General features: G+C 37.2%; 1 protein-coding gene across 6 annotated transcripts in view; it reads right to left on the bottom strand.

Annotated features, from left to right (window-relative positions):
* Positions 1 to 2,055: 2,055 nt before the first annotated feature.
* LOC127422976 (extracellular serine/threonine protein kinase FAM20C-like) overlaps positions 2,056 to 26,368 on the bottom strand; it is a 79,835-nt gene continuing 55,522 nt past the window's right edge. For 2 of the 6 annotated variants that reach the window (XM_051666926.1, XM_051666927.1), the window contains 7 exons: positions 22,398 to 22,490; positions 10,267 to 10,382; positions 9,548 to 9,728; positions 6,467 to 6,576; positions 6,251 to 6,332; positions 6,045 to 6,104; positions 2,056 to 3,730 (listed from right to left, as the gene is read on the bottom strand). In XM_051666926.1, coding sequence (XP_051522886.1) covers positions 3,472 to 3,730; positions 6,045 to 6,104; positions 6,251 to 6,332; positions 6,467 to 6,576; positions 9,548 to 9,728; positions 10,267 to 10,382; positions 22,398 to 22,490 — 901 coding nt within the window. In that variant the 3' untranslated portion in view covers positions 2,056 to 3,471. Of the gene's footprint in view, positions 3,731 to 4,229; positions 4,267 to 5,803; positions 5,849 to 6,044; positions 6,105 to 6,250; positions 6,333 to 6,466; positions 6,577 to 9,547; positions 9,729 to 10,266; positions 10,383 to 22,397; positions 22,491 to 26,368 lie in introns of all 6 variants that reach the window. The other 4 variants (XM_051666928.1, XM_051666929.1, XM_051666932.1 and 1 more) reach the window with 3 other exon arrangements.

The raw sequence follows: 26,368 nt of genomic DNA, 5'->3' as shown, positions 1-26,368 counted from the left end.
TGGTCTCATGAAAGTTATGTAAGCATTGCAAGGCTTTTGCAAAACTGATATTACGTGGTTCATTACACGTTTGGCTGCACTTTTCTGGTGAAATGTCCAGCAGGGCCGCCAAAACCGAGCGAAAATGGTTGTAATCAAACAAGGTTTTTAAAGTGAATTTTAGATGGTTTTAATAAAACTTACCTCCCTAACCTAAAACTTTACCCTAAACTTAACCAATAGTATCCAAAAAGAGAAATGAGAGTTAAACAAAACAGACATCCTTACCCTTAACCAACAACTAATCTTAACCGATAGTGTTTTAAAATGCAGAAGCGTAATGAAAAGCACATTTTCTGAAGCAACCACATAATTTCGTGTCGCTTCTATGTCTCTGTCGTGTCACAAGTCAGTTTGAATTCTTGTCTGGTTTTGAACCGCATTCCTTCAAGTCCAAAGTCCAACGCTCTATCAGGTGCGCTACCACACAAGCTAATCATATTGGAATAAGAGTATATATGTTGGTGGGTTTGTAATAAAAGTGTTAAAATGTGTAATGTTTCAAAAGATGCGTAAAAGTGTGTCAATTTCATAACATAGCTGGGTCACAGAAAAATAAGTGTTTATAAAGTGATAATCAGCCATTAAAGTCATAATTTGAGTGAAAGTGAATAAAACACAGTTGTTGTAGCGCCTCTAGTGTTCATTTCACCTAGAAACTTCATGGAATTGTACCTGGAGACACGTACAACAAGTTTTGCAAAAATATACTGAATTTAGAGTCACATTTACACTATGAGACCAGGTTTTATGTTATTTCTGTTTTGTTAACCAGATGGCAGCAATCTGCCTCCAATTTATGTCAAGTTCTCATATTTTTCATGTTTCAACTTGTAGAAGTGTAGGTTCTGAAATTTTGTTTCTGTTCAAAAATTAGCTTATTTGTATATGCAAATGAATGGTAAAATTTAGAAATGTACATGTTAACAAGATCAAAATAGCATAAAATCCCAAAAGAAAGGCATGATTTTATTGTTCTTCCTTCACAATTTTCAATACCATTGGAGGGTTAAAAGTTAAAAACACTGTCCCAATTTTACTGACGATTTGGTCCACTTAATCTTAAAAAAAAAAAAAAAGAAAAGTGCAGTGCCTGCATTCAAAAATTTATAAATAATCACATTGAAATGATATTATTGTTTTGATACATTTATATTTAGGAGTGTTCTAAGGCTGGGCAGTGGGCACCAATAGTTAGAATAAAAAAACAAAAAATCCACATATTTTTTTTTCATACACTGCAACTGAATATTATGCAACTGAATAATATGAATCACTCTACTCTCTCCCTTCCACAAAAAGCTTGTGTGTGGCGAGCATACTGGCGCACTATGGCTGCCATCACATCATCCAGGTGGATGCTGCACACTGGAGGTGGTTGAGGAGAGTCCCCTGTTCTCTATGTACCACATTTACTGTATTCTGCTGATTACTCTGTTATCACCATAACAGAGTATTCAAGTATTTCTATAATTGCACAGGCACTGGACATAGTATTTACACAACTTTTTCAGCAGTTATACAAATGTGTTTTGTAGCACAGGAAAGACTGCTGAGAGCACTGAACTAAAAAGACACTGAATGTTATAATGTACATGCAATGTCTAGTCATACACTGGAGCATACAGTATGTACAAAATTATAATAAGAAAATATCTTATTCAGCAAACTAACATGAACTTTTTGCTACTGCCGATGACTCTGGGCAACTATCAAGTGGTAATAATGCTGCAATTAACTGTTATGTACTATTTATTACACTTTTATAACAACAACTGAGCTTCTCTTTAAAAGCTGTATCATTTTAACAAACAGATCAGCAATTCTAAATGTTAAAAATAACCTAAAGTCTGTGCCCAATTAAATTAGCTGAATCATTTTGATCTAATGTGATCAAAAGGTTTAGAAAAGGTATAAATTGCTGTGTCAGCATATATATAGGACTATAGATGGGTATACCAGCATTTAGACCTATAGAACATCAGTCATATATTCCTCTGAGCACTATAAAACATATTTTGTTTTTAAAAATGTCAGTTTAATAGCATGACAGTTTTACAGTGATTCATAGGTTTGTACATAATCAACATCACTGTGTCCTCTTAAAGCCTACATTTCTGGGTCAAATGTAGATAGAAATGCAGCAATCACACTGTTAACAATGTTGATTACTGATATTGGAATATCAGTTTTCTTCAATTTGTATACTACATTAAATATGTAATAAAGCCAGAATTATGAAAGTTGTTTAGGATGTTTCTCTGAAATCCAATAAACCATCAACATTTTTGATATATATTACACATTGCTGCTAATCTACTGTACTTGCAGGCACAAATACAGCAACTCGTTTAATGTACTAAGCTGAATCTACCTCTTTAATTTCATGTATAGAAATGAAAATGGTATGAGTGGCATGTTGGGAAAAATAAATATGAAACTCAATAAATAAGCTCTGATCATATATTACATGACAGACAGGACACATACTTTCTGGAGATAACTCACCCTCCACTCAAAGCTTTTTGTCCTAAATAAGGTAAAGTAAAATTCATTGATATTTGAAAGCACAGTTCCTCATTTTCCTCCTTGCTATGGAGAGAGTCTAAAGACCTCTTTTTATGCAAAGACATAAAAGTCCACATATTGTATATTCAGACATTCACATGTGAAGCGGCAAAAGAGTTCGTGAATCTGTAGTTTCTCATTAGTTTGACCTGAAATGTGAGCAAATGTTATCTTCTGTAGCTGCAAATACTGTACCTTCAGTCAAACATTCACTGTTGCAGTTGATCTGTCCCTCACTTTAGCTCATTTTAAATCTCAAAAGTTCAAATAATTTACTCAAGGTGACAGCAAATATGGGACCAATGATGTTCATGCATTTTTCATGTATTTATTCATATCCTATAACATTGGTTCTAAACTGGTTTTTCTTCAGGACCCCGGTTTTACATCAGACATCAAGTAGCTACTAAACATAGCCATAATTGTTTATTGTATGGTAAACAAAAATATCCTTAAAATCAAACATTGAAATGTATTAATGTTAGGCCTACCAAGAACTGCATAGGCCAAATCAATATGCAAAATTATTAACATGACATATGATGAATAGGAAAATTGATAATTGACCCACCAGTTGAGAACCACTGCTTGCTTTATAACACTTGTTATGGCCTACAGTATGAAGATCAGTTTACATTTCAGATTAAATTACTGCAGGACTGCAGCTCACTGTATCTCAAGCCTTCTCTATCCACTGTGTATTATTATTTAAACACATGGTCCATTGGTTGAGGAATGAGTCTTTGGAATTCACTGAATTCAGAGTTTATCAACAAGAGCGTCTCTTGCAAGACGTTCATGGTCTATAGAGTTGTGGTGGGACTTCAAAGGATCCAGCGGGGATGCCTGATCAGTTTGTGCCCACTACCTCTGTGGGACTGTGCCCATGTCCATGCCCTCTGTGCCCATGTCATCCTCTACTACATTGGTGTGGCCCTCCTTCTCAATGCAGTCGGCCAGTACCTGAAGCACCAGGCGCAGCCTGCGGTCCATGGCCTCCAGATGAGGCCTAATGAGGATGGGCGAGAGCGTGTCTGTCTGGACACTTTCTGCCATCAGTGCGCTCAGTTTGTACTCCTCCTTAGCCAACAGTTGAAGCCGTAAATGGGTGGACTTCTTAACCCTATTCCGAGAAGTAAGCCAGAATGACTACTAATACCTTAACAATATTGCACCATGTTTTTATAATTCAAATATATATTGATATATTCATTTATGTCCATTAAAATATTACAAAATCTCAATATGTTAATTTGGACAGAGGCATCATGCACCTATTTTCAAGACATGAGACGAGATAAGGTTGTTGGCAGTTAGGTTGTTTCAAGCATCTTGGAGAACTTGCCACAGTTCTATGTATTCAGGCTGTCTCAACGGCTTCTGTCTCTTCATGTAATCCTAGACTGACACAATGATGTTGAGATTCTGGCTCTGTGGGGGACATACTTTACCATCTGTTGCAGGACTTCTTGTTCTACTTCTATTCTATTCTGTTTGCAAAAGGAATGTATGGGTATCTAAAGTTGCTATTTCCTATTCACACTCTAAATCAGAAGGTATAAAATAAGCATATTAAAGTGATAGTTCACCCAAAAATGAAAATTGTCTCATCATTTACTCACCCTCATGCCATCCCAGATGTGTATAACTTTCTTTATTCTGCAGAACACAAACAAAGATTTTTAGAAGAATATTTCAGCTCTGTAGGTCCTCACAATAGACCTTATTCACAGCAGTGCCATCTTTGATTTTTGATGGGAATGACAACGAGGCTGTAAAGTATTGATGTACAGTTTCTTCAATGGGTTGTACTGCAGTTTAAAGTGTTTTTGGATCGTTCAGTGGACAAAACATTGAAAAAACAGACATCATGAGTTGTGGGACTCCAGACATCATGAGTTGTGGGAAATCTGATGTGATCTAGGAGCTTTTTACAGCTTTATACCATGCATGCCATTGAAGAGATGGTAAGTCTATCCCTCATAGCCTCCTTGTCATTCTCATTTCAAATCAAATATGACGCTACTGTGAATAAGGTCTATGCAAGCGAATGGTGGCCAGAACTTGAAGGTCCAAAAATCAAATAAAGGCATCACAAAAGTAATCTTATGACTCCAGTGGTTAAATCTGTATCTTCAGAAGTGATATACAGTAATAGGTGTGGGTGAGAAACTGCTAAATATACAAGTCTTTTTTTAATATACATTTTCCACCCTGCCGAGTAGGTGGTGATGTGCACAAAGAATAAGAATCACTGAAAACAAAAGTGGAGATTGATAGTAAAAAAGGACATAAATATTGATCTGTTTCTCACCCACACCTATCATATCACTTCAGAAGACATGGATTTAACCACTGGAGTCGTCTGGATTACTTTTATGCTGCCTTTATGTGATTTTTGGAGCTTCGAAGTTCTGGCCACCATTCACTTGTATTGTGAGGACCAACAGAGCTGAAATATTCTTCTAAAAATCTTTGTTTGTGTTCAGCAGAAGAAAGTGTCATACACATCTGGGATGGCATGAGGGTGAGTAAATGATGAGATAATTTTAATTTTTGGGTGAACTATCCCTTTAAGACAAATGTTAGTTATATTTTTTTATAAAAAATCAATTTGTGTACAAGTTTCAAATGACAAGGTGGGTAAATGATGACAGCTAGAATTTTTAGTATAAAGCAAAAGATCAGCGCAAGGTGTGACTAGATTGGACCAGTGTTGGGTGTAATGCATTACTAAGTAATTAATTACTGTAAATTACTTTTTCATTAAAAAAGTAAGGGATTACTATAATTTTTTTCAGTAATTTAATTACAGTCAATTTTGATGTAATTGTGTTAAATACTGTATAGACTATAGATCAATTCTATTTAAAACAATAGTGAATTTCAAATCTAAATTTAACATCTAATGTTAAAATATATGTTTTCTAATTTAACGCTGCCCCCTTAAATTCTTTGTCCAGTTCATGAATAATTTATTTGATTTTATATGATTTATTTGAAAGAATTAAAAGAACAGTTTCATGTCTATCCTTGTATTTTTCATTTGGTCGAGGTTGATAAGGGTTTTAGAAAGTAATTAGTAATAAGTAATGCAATTACATTTCAGACAGAGTAATTAGTACAGTAATCTAATTATATTGTAGGAGATGTAATTAGTAGTTAGTAATTAATTGCTTTTTTTAGAGTAACTTACCCAACACTGGATAGGACTGACCAAATGTAGATGGGGGATTTTTACCTACAATAATCATGCAACTTAATTTTCAAAGATACAAAAATTTTTTTTGCTTTTTGGAAGTTGCATTTGAAATCCATTTCAGTTGAAAATCTGGTAGGCCACTTGCCCCCTCAGTGTGAATGAGCATGATGCTTCTGCTTGCAGTAAGTTGAAAAATTCTTCTAATGATCTTGTGAATAATTGTGTTAATACTAACCTGCAGCATTGACTCAAAGGCACCAGTATGGAAAGCTCATCATGAGAATGTTTACCAAAGCTGAACATTAAAAGAGAAATAAGACAGAAAATAACTATTACATTTCAAAATGTAAACAGCACATTAATAGTGAATTTATGAAGCTATTTCAATTGATAAATATGGTAGTGTAAAAATACATCACAAAAAATAATGTACTGTCTTACCCTCTTCCATTATCAAGGTGAATTATGAAAGTTTCATTTCCAAATTTTTCAAATGTCTCATAATGATGACGATCCATATTTCCTTTGAAGAGATACAAGACAAAACTAATGTACACCATAAAAAGCTAACATTTATCACAAAATGCCTTGATTGAATTGTGACTTCAACTTGAAGTGTTTATGTACAAATGGTCTACTTCTCTGAAATCATCATACCCATTAGGAAATCAAATATGGTCATGTCCATGATGTCGAGCAGGCGAGAGCCACTGTCATAGGGTGGCGTCTGCTTCACCTCCTCACAGTAATCTGGATCCACCTCCCACCTACAAACACAGACCTCATTAAACCAACACCGCATTTCCAGTATGGAGGTCACTGTAACTAAAGGCGGGACGGTTAGCATGATAATCAGACGATAAACTAGCAGGTTAGAGAAGGTGCAAGATGTTGCATGTTTATATCCTACCATTCAGTTGGATCAGCGTCTGTCTGCCTACCACATGTTGCACTATAATAACAGTACCGCAGACTAAGTGTACTCATTCTGTTTATTATGAGGGGATACAGAGAGTAAAACCTGAAATAAAGTATTCTTATTTATTTAAAATAAAATAAAATTATTTTTGCAGTGAATATTTACTAAGTTTCAGCCTCTATTTTGAGGTGATCCTAAGATTTCAGTTTTAGGGGACCTGAGCCCCTCGTACAGTGAGATTCCGTGTGTTTGGTCTAGACTGGCATGTTTCTTACTTATAGTGTGAGAAGTGTGAAAACTTGCTAGATCAACAGTTATTTATTTAACCCTTTATGCTCGGATGGGACCGCTATCAAAATATTAATAACTACAGTCTTGACCAACACAAAATATGTATCGTTTTAAAGATAAGAAATTTACAATGCATGTAGGCATTATGACCAAAACTGAACAAGTCTCTGAAATTTGCAGACAAATCAGAAGTGTTCCGTTTTGATAATTTATTTTACATTTTGCACTCTATATAGAGTATTATTGTAATTGGTAAAAACATCAAACTCATCAAATAGCCATGTGTCATATGTCGTTGGAAAGCTCTCAAAGGGTAGAATACATCCAGCCTATTAGTTTACTCACAGACAAAAATTTAGCAAGTAATAACAAAGTATATGTCTTTGACATTTATGTTTCATGTGAACAGGTGTTGCTCATATGCCGTGTTTTTGCTTATAACTTCATGAAAAATGAACAGAACATAAAATATCACATACCATTACTTAGAGGAGGTGATTATCTTTAAAACGAGCAAAAGTAATCGGATGCATGGATCATTGTGAGAGTGCTCACAGTATCTGGCTACCTGGTTAAAACATGTTAGCTTTCCTGGATCAGATGACATCATTGGAAATGCTGTTGCATCATGGAATGCTAAACCAATCGGATTGGGTTTAGATTGCTCCAACCAGTTTTGATAGTCCTCCATATTTGGGCAGAGAGTGATGTGACCAATCACTCTAATTACATCTGGCACCAAGTACATGAAACAAACTCAGTGACTCAAATGGCACAGAATGAAACTCATTCTGTCAACTCACATTACTAAAACCATGTCTGCATGCTATGCAAACCTTTAGTCATTGTTGTATTTGCATGTGTAATTAGTTCTTATGCACAGTTATTATGTTTTATTTTTATGGAGAGGCTTTTGGACACATGGAGACGTTTTTCGACACTAGGATAAATAATTTTTTTAATGCTTTAACTTTTGATTGCTTTGTTGTATCAACACAAAATTTTACTCATTTACAGGTGACATGATATGGATCAAAACAAAATCGGTTTTCTGATCCACCTAAAGCTGGCTCTACACTAGCAGACTCAAAACTACTTGTTTTGACAGAGGGTGTCACACATGCAGACTGTTTTGCTGAGATCTCGCTCTCTTCAGTCAGAGGTATGACACACTTGCCGATTAAAAATGGTGGAGGGGTGACACTCATAACCATTCACCGCAATTATCTCTCTCTGACAAAATAACAACTTGAGTAAAATTGCAAATTCATTAGAGTGATTTGAGGCGTTTTCAGACCTGTAGTTACAATGTTGCATTTTCTTCATAGTTTGGTTGGCTTTCACAAGGTTATATTTTGAAATGTACCAAAACTGTAAAATGTCCATCAAGGTTATTTTTATCCGTCATTAGTTGCTTTTGTATTATTTCTGCAGAGTGACAGAATCACTATGGACCAGCGTTTGTGATGATATGCAGCTGAGTGTGATAAAAAAAAGATCAGCTTGTTATCTTGTCAGTTCTTCTCAGTAACATAATGATTTTTTTCAAACAAAACATATGTCTTTTCAGTGCTTGAAGCCATTAACTCAGCAGGGAGTCCCGACGGTCAAGTGATTAACACCTCCCGCTGAGAGGTGCTAATGGGCACTCTGTCTCCCTCTGCCTAGCCCGTGATTATGTAAATGAAGCTAACACCTGAAAAGCATTGTACAAATCAGCTTGTGTAGAGCCAGCTTTATTTACACCATGATGTACATAATGTCAAATCAGAAAAAAATCAAGTTTCTTTGTGATTTTTCAAAGGTTTCTTAGGCTGAGAGTCTCAGGATTCATCATAATCTATATCATTAAGAAATCTGAAACGTTTCTATTTTTTTTTATTTTTTATAAACCTTTAATTTTGGGTATGCCACTGAAACAGGAAATCTTTAAAAACATCCTCAGAGCTTAAAAGGTTAATAAATAGATTAAAATAGCAAATTGCACTTTATTATGTGATTTGTTTTATTTTTAAATGTTTTGTTTTATTTTGTCATTTTTGTCATTGGACAGGCAAACGGCGAAGGATGAGCGATAGAGAAGCTGAGTGTGCATCCTGTGCTGCACTAGAGAATACTGCAGCTCAGGCGAATATCGTCCTGATTAGAGGGAAGAATAACATTCAATGTAATGAACTTCAGCATTTTTGACTGATTGGTGCAGTGAGGGGAGGATTCATAATTCAGACAATGTTTTCAGTAAACATGAGGAGGCATCAGATCACACAATCAGATCACACAAAAGAGTTTGAAAAGAGCTGAAGCCTACCTATATAGGGTTTAGATTTGCCTATGATCTAAGTAAATCATCCCTTTAACACTGAGATGTTTGAAAAACTTTTTTTATTGTTTGATTTTTATTATTATTTTTAAATAAATAAAAAAGACCCCTCACAGATCTGATTGTTTATACGCAATCTATTGTATTCTTGCATGTTTTTGTTTCTTTATTCATTTTATAAATGAAATGTGTGCTGTGTGGTCCTTACTCTGCTTTCTTGCGTTTGTGATAGGACCGTCTCCAGGGGTTTCTCCACGTCCTGCGCTTGGCCAAGGTTAGGTCTGGCAGAAAGGCTGCTAAAGAACCCTCAATTTGATCAGGCTTCCCACATAGAGCGTGTTCAGTGGAGCAGTAGTATGAACATTCACCGTAAAAGCAGATGTTATTGGCTGAAGGGGTAACAGAGAGTAAAACACAAAACACACCTTAAAGTTAAACAAACCCCGTTAAATTGATGATACAGAGAGGAACTATTTCCATAGAGTCATTATTATTCATTTCTCACTTTCAGCCCATCAAGGGGAGTAATTTGAAAATGTCCAATGTAGAAAGGCTCCAATCAGAAGTCTCATTGGACGATGCATTTATAACAAACATCGCCTTCTGCTGGATTTTTAGAGCAGTAGGAGAATTACAGCTGCTTCTGATTAAGTAATGAGATAAGTTTCCAAAAATGTTTAGAGATAAGCACAGAAAAGATAAAAGATGACTGATTATTTAAAAAAAAAAAAAAAAAAAAATAATAATAAATAAATCAGAAAGAGCATAGCCTGAATTCCTGATAAGAAATTCTTATCTTGCTCGGTTAAGCATTATATGGGCCAATGATGAGTCCCATTTAAGCCAATGCATTGGTTTAATTGATAAAAAGAATGGGCATGGTTACAGAAAGACTCATGAGAAAGGTGCTTGGTGTGTTGTGAGTACCTGGTGAAATGAAAAAGGTTCTCCACAGTTTTTTGTCACGGGTCATGTCTCTGATCTCTTTGGTCATATTCACCAGTCGCCCAGCCACTGGCGGCACTCGACGGAAATCCAAGATCCTGTTGATTAATTAATCAGATATAGACATTGATGTTTTTTTTCTTTTTTTTTTCTTTATAATCTGTTAATTTTTACATACTTTTGCTTGCATAGTGTAATTAATTCTCAGGTGAGGTATATAACACATTCAGTGTGTATGACTTCTACTGTGTACATTGACTGTTATGCATATATATATATATATAATTATTATTATTATTATTATTTTTTTTTCAAATTCAGTGCCAAAATTTCACAATTTTTGCCAGGGTATGCAAACTTTTGAGCACAACTGTACATCGTAAAACCAGAGGACAGGTTCCTCTCAAGTCTTTTTTTTCCACCACTAAATAACATTGAAAGAAGTTTTTTCCTTGCTACAGTCATTTCAGCTTGTTCACAGGGGGCTTTCATACATTAAGGCATGATTTTCTATAAAGCTGCTTTGAAACTATGTGTATTGTGAAAAGTGATGTACAAATATAAATTATTTGAATAATAGACAAACACATTTTTCTCAAGAAAAACATTAAATTTGTGAGTTCATATTATTTTTTGTCATTACAATCAAACAAAATAAATGCAGTGCTGTTGTTTAAGTTACTTTATTATAGAGCTCTGCTTTTGTTGCCAATGTCAAACACTGTTGTGTCATTTATGATTTTAAAGACATTTATGTTGAATCCTTGAATAAGTTTGAGCGATACATTTGTGGCTGCTGTTTTTATTTTATTTTATTTTTTAATCGTGTTGTATCATATCATATCGTTAGGCTTTGTATCGTATTGTATCTTGATATTTGTGTATCGTTACATGCCTAATATATATATATATATATATATAGATAGATAGATAGATAGATAGATATAGATATACAGTATATATATGCAATACTGTGCAGAATTTTAGGCACTTAAGATGTTTCACAAAAAATATCTTCAGCTTTAGTGTGTAAATAGGAAATATACATTTTAGACTCCCAAACATTCCTTTTGCAAATAGAGTAGAATAGAAGTAGAACAAGGAGCCCTGCAACAGATGGCATGGCCTCCACAGAGCCAGAATCTCATCATCATTGAAGAGACAGAAGCAGTTGAGACAGTCTGAATACTGTAGACAGAAAAACTGTGGCTAATTCTCCAAGAAGCTTGGAACATCCTATCTGCCAACAACCAAGAAAAACTGTGTCCAGGTATACCTAGGAGAATTGGTGTTGTTTTGAAGGCAAAGGTGGTCACATTATATATTGATATAGCTTTTTTTTATGTTAACTGGACTTTGTATGATGTTATTTGATCAATGAAATCTATTTATGGCATTATTTTTGAAGAAATCACTATGCATAATTTTTCACAAATATATATATATATACATATATATATATATATATATATATATATATATATATATATATATATATATATATATATATATATATATACACACTGTATATATATACACTGATGAGCCAAAACATTATGACCACTCACAGGATAAGCAAATAACGTTGATCATCTCCTAACAAGGCAATATGTGAAGGTCTGGGTAGATTAGATGGTAAGCGAACAGTCAGTTCTTATAGTCAACGTGTTGAATGCAGGAGAAATGGGCAGGAGTAAAGACCTGAGCGACTTTGACAAGGCCAAATTGTTATGACCAGATGACTGGGTCAGATCATCACTGAAACTGCAAGGCTTGTGGGGTGCTCCCAGTCAGCAACGGTGAGTACCAACCGACAGTGGTCCGAGGAGGGACAAACCACACACCAGCGACAGGGTGTTGGGCGCCTAAGGCTCATCGATGTGCGAGGGCAACAAAGGCTATAATGTCTGGTCCGAACCGACAGAAGGTCTACTGTGGCACAAGTCACAGAAAATTTTAATGATGGTTAAGGGAGGAATGTGTCACAAAACACAGTGCATCGCATATGGAGCTGTGCAGCCACAGACAATCAGAGTGCCCATGATGATCCCTGTTCACCGTCAAAAGCGCCTACAATGGGCACGTGAGCATTGGAACTGGACCTTGGAGCACTGGAAGAAGGTCATCTGGTCTGATGAGTCCCGTTTTATTTTACATCATGTGGATGGCTATGTACGTGTGCGCCAGATGACAAGCCGGTGGAGGGAGTGTGATGCTCTGGGCAATGTTCTGTTGGGAAACTCTGGGTCCGGTTACGTGGACATCAATTTGACACGTGCCACCTACCTAAACATTGTTGCAGGCCAGGTACACCCCTTCATGGCAATGGTATTCCCTGATGGAAGTGGCCTCTTTCAGCAGGATAATGCGCCCTGCCACACTGCACACATTGTTCGGGAATGGTTTGAGTAATATGATGAAGAATTCAAGTTCCCCAGATCTCAGTCCAATTGATCATATGTTGGATGTGCTGGACCAACAAGTCCGATTCACAGCGGCTCCACCTCGCAACTTACAAGACTTGAAGGATCTGCTGCTAATGTGTATGTTGCCAGATCCCACAGGACACCTTCAGGTGTCTTGTAGAGTCCATGCCTCAGTGGGTTGGCGATGTTTTGGAGGACCAACAGCATATTAGGCAGGTGGTCATAATGTTTTGGCTCATCGGTGTATAAAATGTATATACGTATAATCAATTAACACAATGTACATATATACATATAGGAAGTAAATATATATACTTCCTCAGTTTGCAGTGTAAATGTGGTTATTTGAGTGGATTCTACTTTATATACTGTACTATATTGATGTGTCAATAGGAATCAATTATAGATTTCCATACATTCCTTTTGCAAATAAAATAGAATAGAGGTAGAACAAGGAGTTCTGCAACAGATGGTACAGTATGTCCCTCACAGAGCAAGAATCTCAACATCAGTCTGTCTGGGATTACATGAAGAGACAAAAGCAGTTGAAAGCCTGAATACATAGAACTGTGACAAGTAAGGTAAGATTGGTAATATTTTCTACCAGTAGAGAGAGCTCAAACCATACTACATAAAATACAATTGAAGCAATGTTTTAATAACAAATCAGTACCCTGACAATGGAGGACAGATAGCAAATTTACCCATGGGCGTCACTTTGTTTTAAAACTGCTGGGGACAGTTGGGGGAGGGGAGGGGTGCTGCTAGTTGTGACATCACAAAACTCATGAATATTAATTAGGTTATGCAGAGATCATTTCAAATAATATTTTATTGTTTTGATAAATATTAAATCTTTTCACATATTTATTTTTATAATTTTATCCCTATATCTGCAACTGTTGGTCAGAGACTGATTGGTCTTGCGCTAAAGTTTTCACCTACAGTACAAGGAGTTTTTCCGTAACCATCCCCCCCAAGTATTTTTATTTGAATAAACCAAGATTAAATTGTTTGTGCAATTAAATGTATCTTTTCACTGATTTTACCTTGTTAATAAATTTAGCCATATATTTATTGCTGAATTGAAAATGTACTGATGTAAATTAATAGCTTTAAATGCAAACATAGATGTTTACACTTTATTTCTCTTTCTTTCTTTCTTTCTACAGCTAACTGGTACATTTGTATGAACTGTTCTGTGTGAGTACTCTACCTTCTGCTCATACATGTTATAAACCTATTCACCTTGTGTGCTGCGTGCATGTGGTGACCTTCTGCTGACAGGGCAACTTAAAAAATCACCATGAAAAACAACTAATGGATGGGGCCTGAGGGATAAAAGCACTCGAAGCTTCTAATTGCGCAGTCATGCTGACAGAAATGACAGAGAGAGTTTGTGTGCATGAGCATTCTTCTCTGCTCTTACTTTACAATACTTTACTCAGAGGCAACAGTGGGACAAATGAAAGCTCCTTTCAAACCACTCTTCTCATTTAATACTGTCGTCTTCCTTAAAGCCGCACTACAATAAGCATTTGCCATCCACTAAAATCAGATAATTAATGGTATGTTGTTGGATATAGCCGTGGTGGGCTTGTGAGGACAGAGAGGCCCACTGAGTGATGGTGCTTTAAAATAGAAGTAACAACCTGCACTTTTGCCTAACCCAGATGAACTTTATTTAGAAAAGCAAGCGTTTTTTCATACGTCTTGGTTTGCACTTTCTACCCACATGCATGCCTGTGTGCACCATGTGGATTTTACTCCTCGCCAGATGTGCAGAAGGAAGCGAGGCGGACCAGGCCAGTCTGGGACAGGTCTGCTGAATGATGATATTGTGCACGCTGGGACAGTGCTGGCCAGTGCCGGGGAGAGAACATCACTGAACAACCAGGCAGCACACCATCCGAGTCAGGGACTTTCACAGAGCGTACATACACCCACCCAATCAAAGTGAACTAATGAAGGGAAACATTGAAGGTAGAAATAAACTATCATAGTAATTAGTGGTGTAAATATTTGTTGTTTTCATTTGACAATGAATTGAATGATTAAGATTGTTGACTAAATGAAGCATGTACCACCGTGAAATCTGAAATTTAGTTTGATTTGATTTGATTATTTGGGGTCTATAATTATTTTCAAAAATATGCAGAAGACAAATGTAATTGGAGGGACAATCAAGCATGTACATGCCAGAAGAAGATTTGGCATCTGGATTTGTTGGATGGATTTGGCTGCACTGAAAATTGGTCATGAATTGTATTTTGGATAAGAAATTAACATGGAATACATTTAAGTAATAACACACTAGCTGCAGGGGTGCTGTTGCACTGAATATCGGCATGGTCAAAGATAATCACAGCTGTGCTAATATTCAGTACAACAGCATGATTGCAAGTGTGATATTGTTTTTATTCAACAGTACTTTAAACAAGAACTTAATATTGAGTAACTTACATTTTAGACACAATATGAACAACCATAAGTAACAAAAACAAGCTTATTCAAAAATCTGAAAACATAAGAAACCCGCGATTACATGACACTTACTATTCTCTACTTTTGACATTGAAATTTAAACGGGTATGAGCACAACACTTGCACACATGTTATAAGCCAGTAATAACGGTGGTCAAGTTTACATGCGACGTGAAACAGGGGAAGAGGCCAAAAACATTACGTGTGCCGACCGGTTTTTGCTCAATCCGCTAAATAATATTGGATTATGTACGTATATTGTAAAACCAGAGGACAGGTTCCTCTAAAGAGTTTTTTTTTTTTTTTTTACCACTAAATAACATTGAAATAAGTTTTTCCTTCCTACAGTCACTTCAGCTTGTTCACAGGGGGCTTTCAGACATTAAGGTATGATTTTCTATAAAGCTGCTTTGAAACTATGTGTACTGTAAGTTCATATTATTTTCTGTTATTAAAACCAAACAAAATAAATGCAGTGCTGCAAAGCTCTGCTTTTTGTTGCCAATGTCAGACACTGTTGTGTCATTTATGATTTAAAAGATATTTATGTTGAATCCTTGAATAAGTCTGAGTGATACATTTGTGGAAGCTGTTTTTATTTATACATTTTTTAATCGTATTGTATCGTTTTGTATCGTTAGGCTTTGTATCATATCGTATCACGAAATTTGTGTCATTAAATGCCTAATGGAGGTTTCCTGGATGCTGTTTTTTTTTTTTCAACCTTGTACCTGAAGTTAATTTTATGGTAGTATCGTGTGGAGACGCAGAGTCCGAAGATGCAATATGAAATCAGTAAGAAAACGAAAACCACTTATCAGAGGATTAAGGCTTGTGGCAACATTAGGTAAGATAAGTAGCTGAAAAAGTGGGGCTCTGTAGCACCACCATTTTCACCAAAATTGGTATATATATAGTTCTCATCAAGCCGAACAACTGTCATTAGCTCCGCCCAACAGGACATCGGCCATTTTTAATTTTCTAAAAATCACAGGCTTTCAACTTTTAAATATTCCTCCTAGGGGATTCATGTGACTGGCACCAAATTTGTGCAACATCATGCCATGGCGAAGCAATAAATTAAGGGCAAAAAAAGGGAAACAGGAAGTGCCTTATATGTTTTGTATGCATTGTGTGATTTTGATGAAAATTCACCTGTATTTTTGGTAATGGGGCTGATCACATTGATGCGGGTGTTATGGGTCACGGTCATAGTACCACCAACTGGCAGCAGGAAGTATGGCACTTTTAACAGACTTTGAAATAGTCCTCTTATGTTTGCATGAATTGCTTCAAAATTCTTTAGAATAATGTCAAGACACTGCTGATGTAAAATTGTAAAGGAATATTTGATATCTTAAATACTGTTGCCATGGCAACGCATTAATTGTTATTATTCCTTTCTTCCTATATTTGGGTGATTTTGAGGCACTTGGCATGCTGAATATTGCATGAAATTTTGCACACACATCAGAGTCGTCTGCCATTAGGACTGGGCAGAAGTTCACACATGGGAGTGTAGGGGAGGCTCTGTAGCACCCCTTTTAAAATGGGCATGTAACGGGGTCTCTGTAGCACACACATTTTCACCTATAGTCACCAAACTTAGTACATATATTGTTCTCATCAAGCAGAACAACTTTCAGACTTACAGTCATTAGCTCGCCCAACAGGAAGTCGGCCATTTTTGATTTTCTGAAAATCACAGATTCTGAACTTTTGAATACTCCTCCTAGGGGATTCATGTGACTGGTACCAAATTTGTGCAACATCATGCAAAGACATTGTAGATGCTAAATTGCGAACAGATTTTTTATATTTTGAACTGTGTCGCCATGGTGAAGCAATTAATTTATGGTGAAAAATGGGAAACAGTAAGTGCCTTATATCTTCTGTGTGCATTGTGTGACTTTGATGAAAATTCAGCTGTATGTTTGGTAATGAGGGCTGATCACATTGATGTGGCTATTATGGGTCACGGTTATAGCACCACCAACTGGCAGCAGGAAGTATGGCACTTTTAACAGACTTTGAAATAGCCCTCTTATGTTTTCTTAATAGTCCTCAATGTTAAAATTGTCATGGGATATTTAATATCTTAAATAGTGTTGCCATGGCAACACATTAATTGTTATTATTCCTTTCTTCCTACATTTGGGTGTTTTTGAGGCACTTGGCATGCTTAAAATTTCATGAAATGTTGCATACACATCAGAGTCATCAGCCATAAGGGCTGGGAAAAAGTTCACGCATGGGCATGAGGGGGGGCTCTCTAGCGCCAGGTTTAAATTGAGAATGTAAGACGGCCACTGTAGTACCCCCATTTTCACCTACAGTCACCAAAATTGGTACATATATAGTTCTCATCAAGCTGGACAACTTTCATAATTATAGTTATTAGCTACGCCCAACAGGAAGTCTGCCATTTTGGATTTTTTTAATATTGCAGAATCTGAACTTTTAAATACTCCTTCTTGCGACAACATCATGCCAAGACATTGAAGATGCTAAATTGTGAACATATTTTTCATCTATCAAACGGTATGTGATTTAGATCAAAATTTAGATGTATGTTTAGTCTTGGGGGCTAATCATATGTATGTGACTATTTTGGATCACAGTCATAGTGCCACCACCTGGCAGCAGGAAGTGTGGCTCTTACAACAGACTTTAAAATAGTCCTCTAATGTTTACCCAAATTGCTTCAAAATTGTTTAGAATAATGTCAAATGCCAAATACATGTGTCCACCTTGCATTGTTTTCCAAAAGCCACTGGGTGGAAATGAACCCATGGTGCTTGGGCCTATCATCGCTGCTTGCAGCTATATATATATATATTATTATTATTATTCCTTCAAGGTTTTCAGTACTTTTGGGGTACTTAACACACATGAAAACTCTTGAAATTTTGCACACACATTAGACTCGTCGGCTATTAGGGATGGGCAAAGTTGCAGGGGGGGCTCTGTAGCGCCCCCTTGAAAATGGACATGGAAGGGGGGCTCTGTAGCACCCCCATTTTCCACCTATAGTCACCAAAATTGGTGCATATATAGTTCTCATAAAGCCAGTCATTATGAGTCACAGTCATTAGCTCCACCCAACAGGAAGTCGGCCATTTTTGATTTTCTGAAAATTGCAGGCTTTGAACTTTTAAATACTCCGCCTAGGGGATTCATGTGACTGGCACCAAATTTGTGCAACATCATGCCAGACACTGTAGATGCTAAATGTATATTTGCTAATGAGGGCTGATCACATTGATGCAGCTATTATGGGTCACGGTCATAGTGCCACCAACTGGCATCAGGAAGTATGGCACTTTTAACAGACTTTGAAATAGCCCTCTTGTGTTTACTTGAATTGCTTCAAATTCTTTAGAATAATGTCAAGACACTGCTGATGTAAAACTGTAAAGGAAAATTTGATATCTTAAATACTGTTGCCATGGCAGCACATTCATTGTATTATTCCTTTCCTCCTATATTTGGGTGTTTTTGAGGCACTTGACATGCTTAAAATGTCATGAAATTTTGTTCACACATCATAGTCGTCGGCCATTAGAGCTGGGCAAAAGTTATGGGGGGGAGCGTGCATGGGGGGCTTGGTAGTGCCCCCTTTAAAATGAGCATGTAAGATGGCCTCTGTTGCAGCCCCATTTTCACCTAAATTCAACAAACTTTGTACATATATAGTTCTCACCAAGCCGGGCAACTTTCATAATTATAGTCATTAGCTCTACCCAACAGGACGTCGGCCATTTTGGATTTACTGAAAATCGCAAGCTCTGAACTTTTAAATACTCCTTCTAGGGGATTCATGTGACTGGCACCAAATTTGTGCAACATCATGCCAAGACATTGTAGATGCTAAATTGCAAACTGATTTTTGATATTTTGAACGGTGTCGCCATGGTGCAGCAATAAATGTATGGCTAAAAATGTGAAACAGGAAGTTCCCTATATCTTCTGTGTGCATTATATGATTCTGATGAAAATTCAGCTGTATGTTTGGTAATGGGGGCTGATCACATTGATGAGGCTATTATGGGTCACGGTTATAGTGCCACCAACTGGCAGCAGGAAGTATGGCACTTTTAACAGACTTTGAAATAGCCCTCTTATGTTTACTTGAATTGCTTCAAAATTCTTTAGAATAATGTCAAGACACTGCTGATTTAAATTATATTGGCAACACATTAATTGTTATTATTCCTTTCTTCCTATATTTGGATATTTTTTTAGGCACTTGGCATGCTTAAAATGTCATGAAATTTTGCACACACATCAGAGTCATTGGTCATTAGGACTGAGCAAAAGTTCACGCACGGGCGTGTGGGGGGGGGGCTTTGTTGCGCCCCCTTTAAAATGGACGTGAAATTCGGCCTCTGTAGCACCCCCATTTTCACCTATAGTCACTAAAATGGTACATACACTACCGGTCAAAAGTTTTGAAACACGACTGAAATGTTTCACATGATCTTAAAAATCTTTTGATCTTAAGGCGTATGCTTAAATATTTGAAATTAGTTTTAGACAAAAATATAATTGTGCCATCATATTAATTTACTTCATTATAAAACTAAAATTTCTTAATAAAAAAAAGTTTTTGAAATTGATGACTTGGACCAAATAATTAAGAAAAGCAGCAAATAAGTGCCCAACATAGATGGGAACTCCTTCAATACTGTTTAAAAAGCATCCCAGGGTGATACCTCAACAAGTTGGTTGAGAAAATGTCAAGAGTACATGTCTGCAATTTCTAGGCAAAGGGTGACTACTTTGAAGATGCTAAAATATAACACAGTTTTGATTTATTTTGGATTTTGTTTAGTCACAACATAATTCCCATAGTTCCATTTATGCTATTCCATAGTTTTGATGACTTTACTATTATTCTAAAATGTGAAAAAAAATTATAATAAAGAATGAGTAAGTGTTTCAAAACTTTTGACCGGTAGTGTATATAGTTCTCATCAAACCGGACAACTTTCATAATTATAGTTATTAGCTCTGTCCAACTGGAAGTCTGCCATTTTGGATTTTTTGAATATTGCAGTCTCTAAAATTTTAAATACTCCTCCTAGGGGATTCATGAGACTGTCACCACATTTAGACAATATTATACCAAGATATTGAAGATGCTAAATTGTGAACAGATTTGTGATATATCAAATGGTTGCCATGGCGAGGCATTAAATTAATGGCAAAAAATGGGAAACAGGAAGGGTCCCATATCTTCTGTGTGCAACGTGTGATTTAGATAAAAATTGTGATGTATATTCTCAATGTATATTCTTGAGGGCTAATCCCATGAATGTGAATATTTTGGGTCACAGTCATAGCGCCACCACCTGGCAGCAAGAAGTGTGGCTCTTAAAACAGATGTTAAAATATTCCTCTCATATTTACCCAAATTGCTTCAAAATTGTTTAGAATAATGTCAAATGCCAAATGCATGTGTCCACATTGCATTGTTTTCCGAAAGCCACTGGGTGGAAATGGAGCCATGGTGCTTGGGCCCGCCATCGCTGCTTGCAGCTATACTGTTTTATTTTCTTTCCTAAGATGGAAATAAATGCATTTTGACATGAAAATAAGTGTATACATAGCGTCAAATTTCTGCACTTTCAAAATCTGCGATTAATCACGATTAAACATTTTAATCTACGCTAAACCGGTACTGTGTCTTTAAGAGTGCAGGCAGTTCAAGGAACATCACAGAAGTGTTTTGGTTGAGCACACATTAACGAGAGGAGTTGCACAGTTTCTTTAACGCATCTGTGCTATGTGTGATTAAAATGTACATTTCTTTTCACTTTTTGAACTACAAAATATAAAGAACAGAAAGGATATTAAGTGACATTACACATAAGAAATGTTTCGTTTTAATTTCAAACACTTTTCAACAAACTTGAAGAACGTTCATTTCTAAAAGCTATTTTAAAGCACTTTAAGCACTTCAAGGACCTTGTGCGAACTCTGTAAATAGTGTAGAAAAAAGCCACAAAGGGATCTTGATGTTTGGCAGGTCATTTAATTTATTACCACATGGAGAGATAACAACGCTGCAAATTTTAAATATAAAATTTTGCCTCTTTATAGTTCCTCATTTATTTTGGTTTGTGATATTTAAAAATGTAGATATAATGTCCCATGCCTAGAATTTGCAGTAAGCATTACAGATGTCTGCAGTAACAATAACTTTTCAGACAAATTTCTGGAAAACTAATCCCATCCAAAAAGGGCTTTAGACACAATATGGTTATTTATTTTGTCTATATATGCTCAGCTTGCAAAAACAGTTCCAAACTAAACCAAAGCAGGTTCAGCATTTGTGTTGTTGAGCAACACACAAACTGATAGCCTGTCTGGAACACTGCAAACACAGACCAGCGGAGTGATCCAAACAGTGAGACATCCCAGTGCTGTTACACTAAATATCGGCACTCTTGGAATGGTACTTGTCCAATAAAACTAGAGGACCAGACCTAACTGTTGTATCACTGGACATTATTATCATAATTATAATTGATTATTATTGCATTGAATTTTCATTGTCAGCTCCATGTATTTTACACCCCTGATGGCGAAAAACCCTAAGAGAAAATCTGAGAAAATCTGACTTTAATAAGCGATATAGAAAACAACCCAATAAAAGCTGCTGAAATGAGCTGACAATGACAGATGTACATGAGTTATTGTGGAATACTGATGAAAGTCTCACAATCACTTACTGAAACTTATCAGATGGATAATCGTCTATAAGCAGACATTATTGGATGGAGCTCCATTAGTGATCAGATACTGACAGATGGGTTTGTGTTCTTTCATAGTGAGTCATCATGTTCTCTCTGGATTTGGTCTTTTATGATTGTTAAACTGCAGGTTTCAGACTGCTTTCTGCCCCAGCATACACTTACATACTGCACTTTCACACATACAAATAAACACAAGTTTAAATGTGCTGAAAACATGCAGGACCCACCACAAGCATTATGTGCAGTCACACGCACACTAAACATTCTGATGCCAACAAATGCTGCAACAGAGGTACATATATGTAAGTGGCATTTGATGCAAGCATAAATACATATATATTCAGAGACAAATAAAAATGTGCAGACTCTCACACACACGCAAATAAATGTTCTATTTATGCCAAAGTCTGACATTTATGGCTCCAGGTAAGTAGCCCTTTACCTGTCTAGATGATATGCTGCGATCTCGGCATTGTGCCTCTCGAAATCGGAGAAGTAGAAGAAGTCGGGTGGTGTCTCCTGTTCCCGTGTCTGCCTGTAGACAAAGGTTAATCTGCTGTAAGCCCCTTTCATCAACAAAGCCATAATTACAGTCCTAGCCCTTGAAACTAAACCCACCCTGTGAAGAATCAAGCAAAGTTTAAGATATGTCCCTCCATTCCTTCTGGATTGCTGTGATCTGTCATTAAAATTTCATTTCTTAACATATATGTAAAAAAATTTTTTTTATTTTAATCATAGAGGCTCTCAATAAATTAAAAAATTTCAAGGAACATTAAGAAGAAAAACACATTAGGACAAAAAAAAAAAAAAAAAAAAAAAGTTAAGTGGGAAATGGAAAATATCCTTATGTGAATACCCTAAATTTGTTTCTTTTGCATCTATTGCTTTCAGGCAGCTCCGCCCATTGTGAAACCCCATTGGTCCATAATTCTGCTCTGAAAAACTATATATTACACATCAAGTATTTTCTGATTGGCCACTTCACATTCAGTGGGAATAGAAAAACTGCTTGTCACTGGAATCTTGTCACTATATACCTGTATAGCATGACATGATATCATGCTAAAATCTTGGCAATAAATTCTTGTCAAAATTCATGATATTTTACAAGAGCATTTAAAACCAGAGCAAAAATATTACAAACGATATTGTTTAATAAATAATAGTAGGTCAATGGAGGACATATCAAGTTCCAAACAAACATCTCTCCACAAACAAGAGCCATAAACTATTTTTATCCACCAGCAAGATTTTATACATTCCCGCTGAAATGTTTTCAGCAGACTCATTTCAAACATACTTGAGATTTCTCTCTCTCCTCTCTTTCCCCCTGAATGCTGTCTGAATGTCAGAACAATTAAATCCAGCTGGGATCTCTGCTTTCTCCACAGTCTGAATCATCTAAGAAGACGGTTGAAACAATAACTTCTCTAGAAACCGAATCTTGATACGTCCCAGCATTTTTCTGGAAAAGTGAACAGTATGAACCGAAAGGCAAGGTAGTCATAAAAAGAAGTGCCAGTTCTGTAATGGAAACAGATCCTTATCCTGGCGAAATCTGGCATTCAGTATGATCCTCAGCTGGCGGCAGTCATTCAAAGCACACACACTCACCGATCGTTAAATAACACAGCATGAGACCTGCCAAATGAGAGTCTCCAACTTCACATTCTTGTGCCGTCCACTCCTCAGAGCTTGGATAATATTGCTCCACTCGCCAACTGTGAACCTCTTTTCAGGCATGAAGAGAATTAAAATGGATTTGTGTTTCTGCCGGAAGAAATAGGCCTACTTCTGCAACGAACTCAAAAGTGTCCCCGCAGTGAACCCATTGGACCCTTGCCCTGAGATGCTCAAGAGAAGATAAAGTGTGCACACTTGTGCGAGAATGTACCAAATTTTATATTTCTTTACTTTGCGGTTTCTGTATTCTATAAATTGCATCATTATCAAAGCAATTTTTATACTCTAAATTTTTATACTTTTCAATTTTTTGTACTCTGAACTGCAAAAAATTATTCAGTCACTCAGTATTTTTGTCTTGTTTCCCAGTAAAAATATCTAAACATTCTTAAAACAAGATAAATTTACTTGAGAAGCAAAATTACACATTGTTTTGACAACTTGCTTTCCTTTTGAATTAAGTTTTTTTGGTGAATATATATATATTTTAAGTATAAACCTCATAAATTTTGTTAGATCTCTCTAAAAGTAGGGCTGGGTATTGACAGATTTCCTGATTCGATTCGATTCTGATTCACAAGCTCTCGATTGGATTCTGATTTCAATTCGATATTGATTCATATGGGTATATTTCATTTGTAATGTATCTTTTGTTTACATATGAAATAAATTCTCTCCAAGCTAATGCTAATTATACAAGGAGCCTTCTAACTAGGCACGTTACCAAAATATTAATTTTTATAATTATATTTAATTATTTTTTCATCATTTTGTTCACATTTTAGATTTTTAAAAATGAACAAATCAATGTATTCAATCAATTAATATGATATTATATTGAATATATTATATTTTGTTACATGTTTATTGTTTAATTGCATAATTTGTACTATTTACAGGTATTTACATAGATTTTTACAACACGCGCTAAAAACCGGTGCGGTCTCTTTAAGGAAACCAACAATTCTGTAAAGAGCATCTGTAAATGAGCGCATGATAACGAGAGAGACTCGAATGGCTTTATCTCATCTGTGATATGCCTGATTAGAATTAGATGTTTCTTTTTTTGTTTTTGATCAACAACTGACTGTAGAAAACAGAAAAGGTATTAAAAGAGACATTATTCAATGAGCACGTTTACATGCACACTAATATGCTGATTACTCACAAAAATCAGCTTATTTAAAAAATCTGATAAAGCAAGAAAACTGTGTTTACATGACATTTGAAATAATCGCGTTCCCTATCTGTCACTTACTTGACGTTGTGTTGATGTAGTGACACTAGGGGTCACTCTTGGGAGCCCGAGACACCTCTGGTCTTTGATAAAAGGCCAATGAAAACTGGCGAGTGGTATTTGCATGCCACTCCCCGGACATACGGGTATAAAAGGAGCTGGTATGCAACCACTCATTCAGATTTTCTCTTCGGAGCCGAACGGTCAAGCTCACTGAGCTGAATTCCCACGACTGTTCAATCACCTCTGCTGGATCTAACGGTGCATTTCAACAGCTTCTCCCTCCTCTGCACTGGTGCACTGCAGAGAATGCCCCTGGGCACTTCAGCAGAAATAAAAGTATATTTCTCTAAAAGAGTATATTTCTCTAAAAGAGCGGCACACACGGAACGTCTTTTTAAAGACGCGTCTTTTTAAAGATGCCTTTCCGATTGTGTGTTATTCCTGGTTGCGCTCGTTATCTCTCACCTTCTGATGGTCACGATCGCTGCCCCCGTTCCTTTCTTCCCGGAAGTGCATGAAGAGCTGACAAGGTCGTGGGAGGCACTTTTTTACTGCCCGGTCCCGATCTTTTCAGCTTCCCCACCCTCACTACCCTCGATGGTGGGGTGGACATGGGCTATTCGGCAATCCCCCTGCAGAGCACCGCCACCTGGCGTGGGTGCCCAAAGCCCCCGCCCAAGGCCTGTAGGTTTACGTCGTCTCTGACCTCCAAGGCCTACGGTGCCGCTGGACAAGCCGCCTCCGTCCTGCACACCATGGCTCTCCTGCAAGTCCGCCAAGGCACTAAAGGAACTGCTCGAGGGTAGTTCCGCCCTGAGATTGATGCAGGAACTGCTCTCGGCGACCGACATCGCTCTCCGAGCGACGGAGGTCACGGCGCGGTCTCTCGGGCGGACGATGTCCACATTAGTGGTCCAGGAGCGCCACCTTTGGCTCAACCTGGTAGAGATGGGTGAGGCCGACAGGATACGGTTCCTTGCTGCCCCCATCTCCCAGGCTGGCCTATTCGGCGACACCATCAATGACTTTGCCCAGCAGTTCTCGATGGTGGAGCAGTAGACGGAGGCTATCCGGCATATCCTGCCCCGGCGCGGCTCAAGATCCCACACCCCATCTGCTCGTCGCCAAGGGCATCCCCCTGCGGTGACTGCACCGGCTCCGCCGCAGCCCGCCCCTTCGGCCCGGCCCCGGCGTGGAGCCCACCGCAGGAAGCAGACACCACCTGTCTCACGGCCGCCAAGAACCCGTGAAAGGCTTCAAAGCGCCCTTGAGACAGGCGACCCAGGGAGGAGAATATTTTTGTTACCTTTGCATTTAATTGCGCTGCATGCCCAAGTGGCTGCAGTACTCAAGAGTTAAGCAAGAGCGGTTTCCTTGTTCCCTGGGTCACATATCCGGTGTGCACGGCCGTCATCATGACCACCGTCTACCACTCTATTTGGCAGGTTTGGTGCTCCAGCGGCGGTCTCCTGCCCCTGAGCGCCCAG

Source organism: Myxocyprinus asiaticus, chromosome 32 (assembly GCF_019703515.2).
Source record: "Myxocyprinus asiaticus isolate MX2 ecotype Aquarium Trade chromosome 32, UBuf_Myxa_2, whole genome shotgun sequence".
Taxonomy (NCBI): Eukaryota; Metazoa; Chordata; class Actinopteri; order Cypriniformes; family Catostomidae; genus Myxocyprinus; species Myxocyprinus asiaticus.
This window is presented reverse-complemented; position numbering and strand designations above follow the sequence as displayed.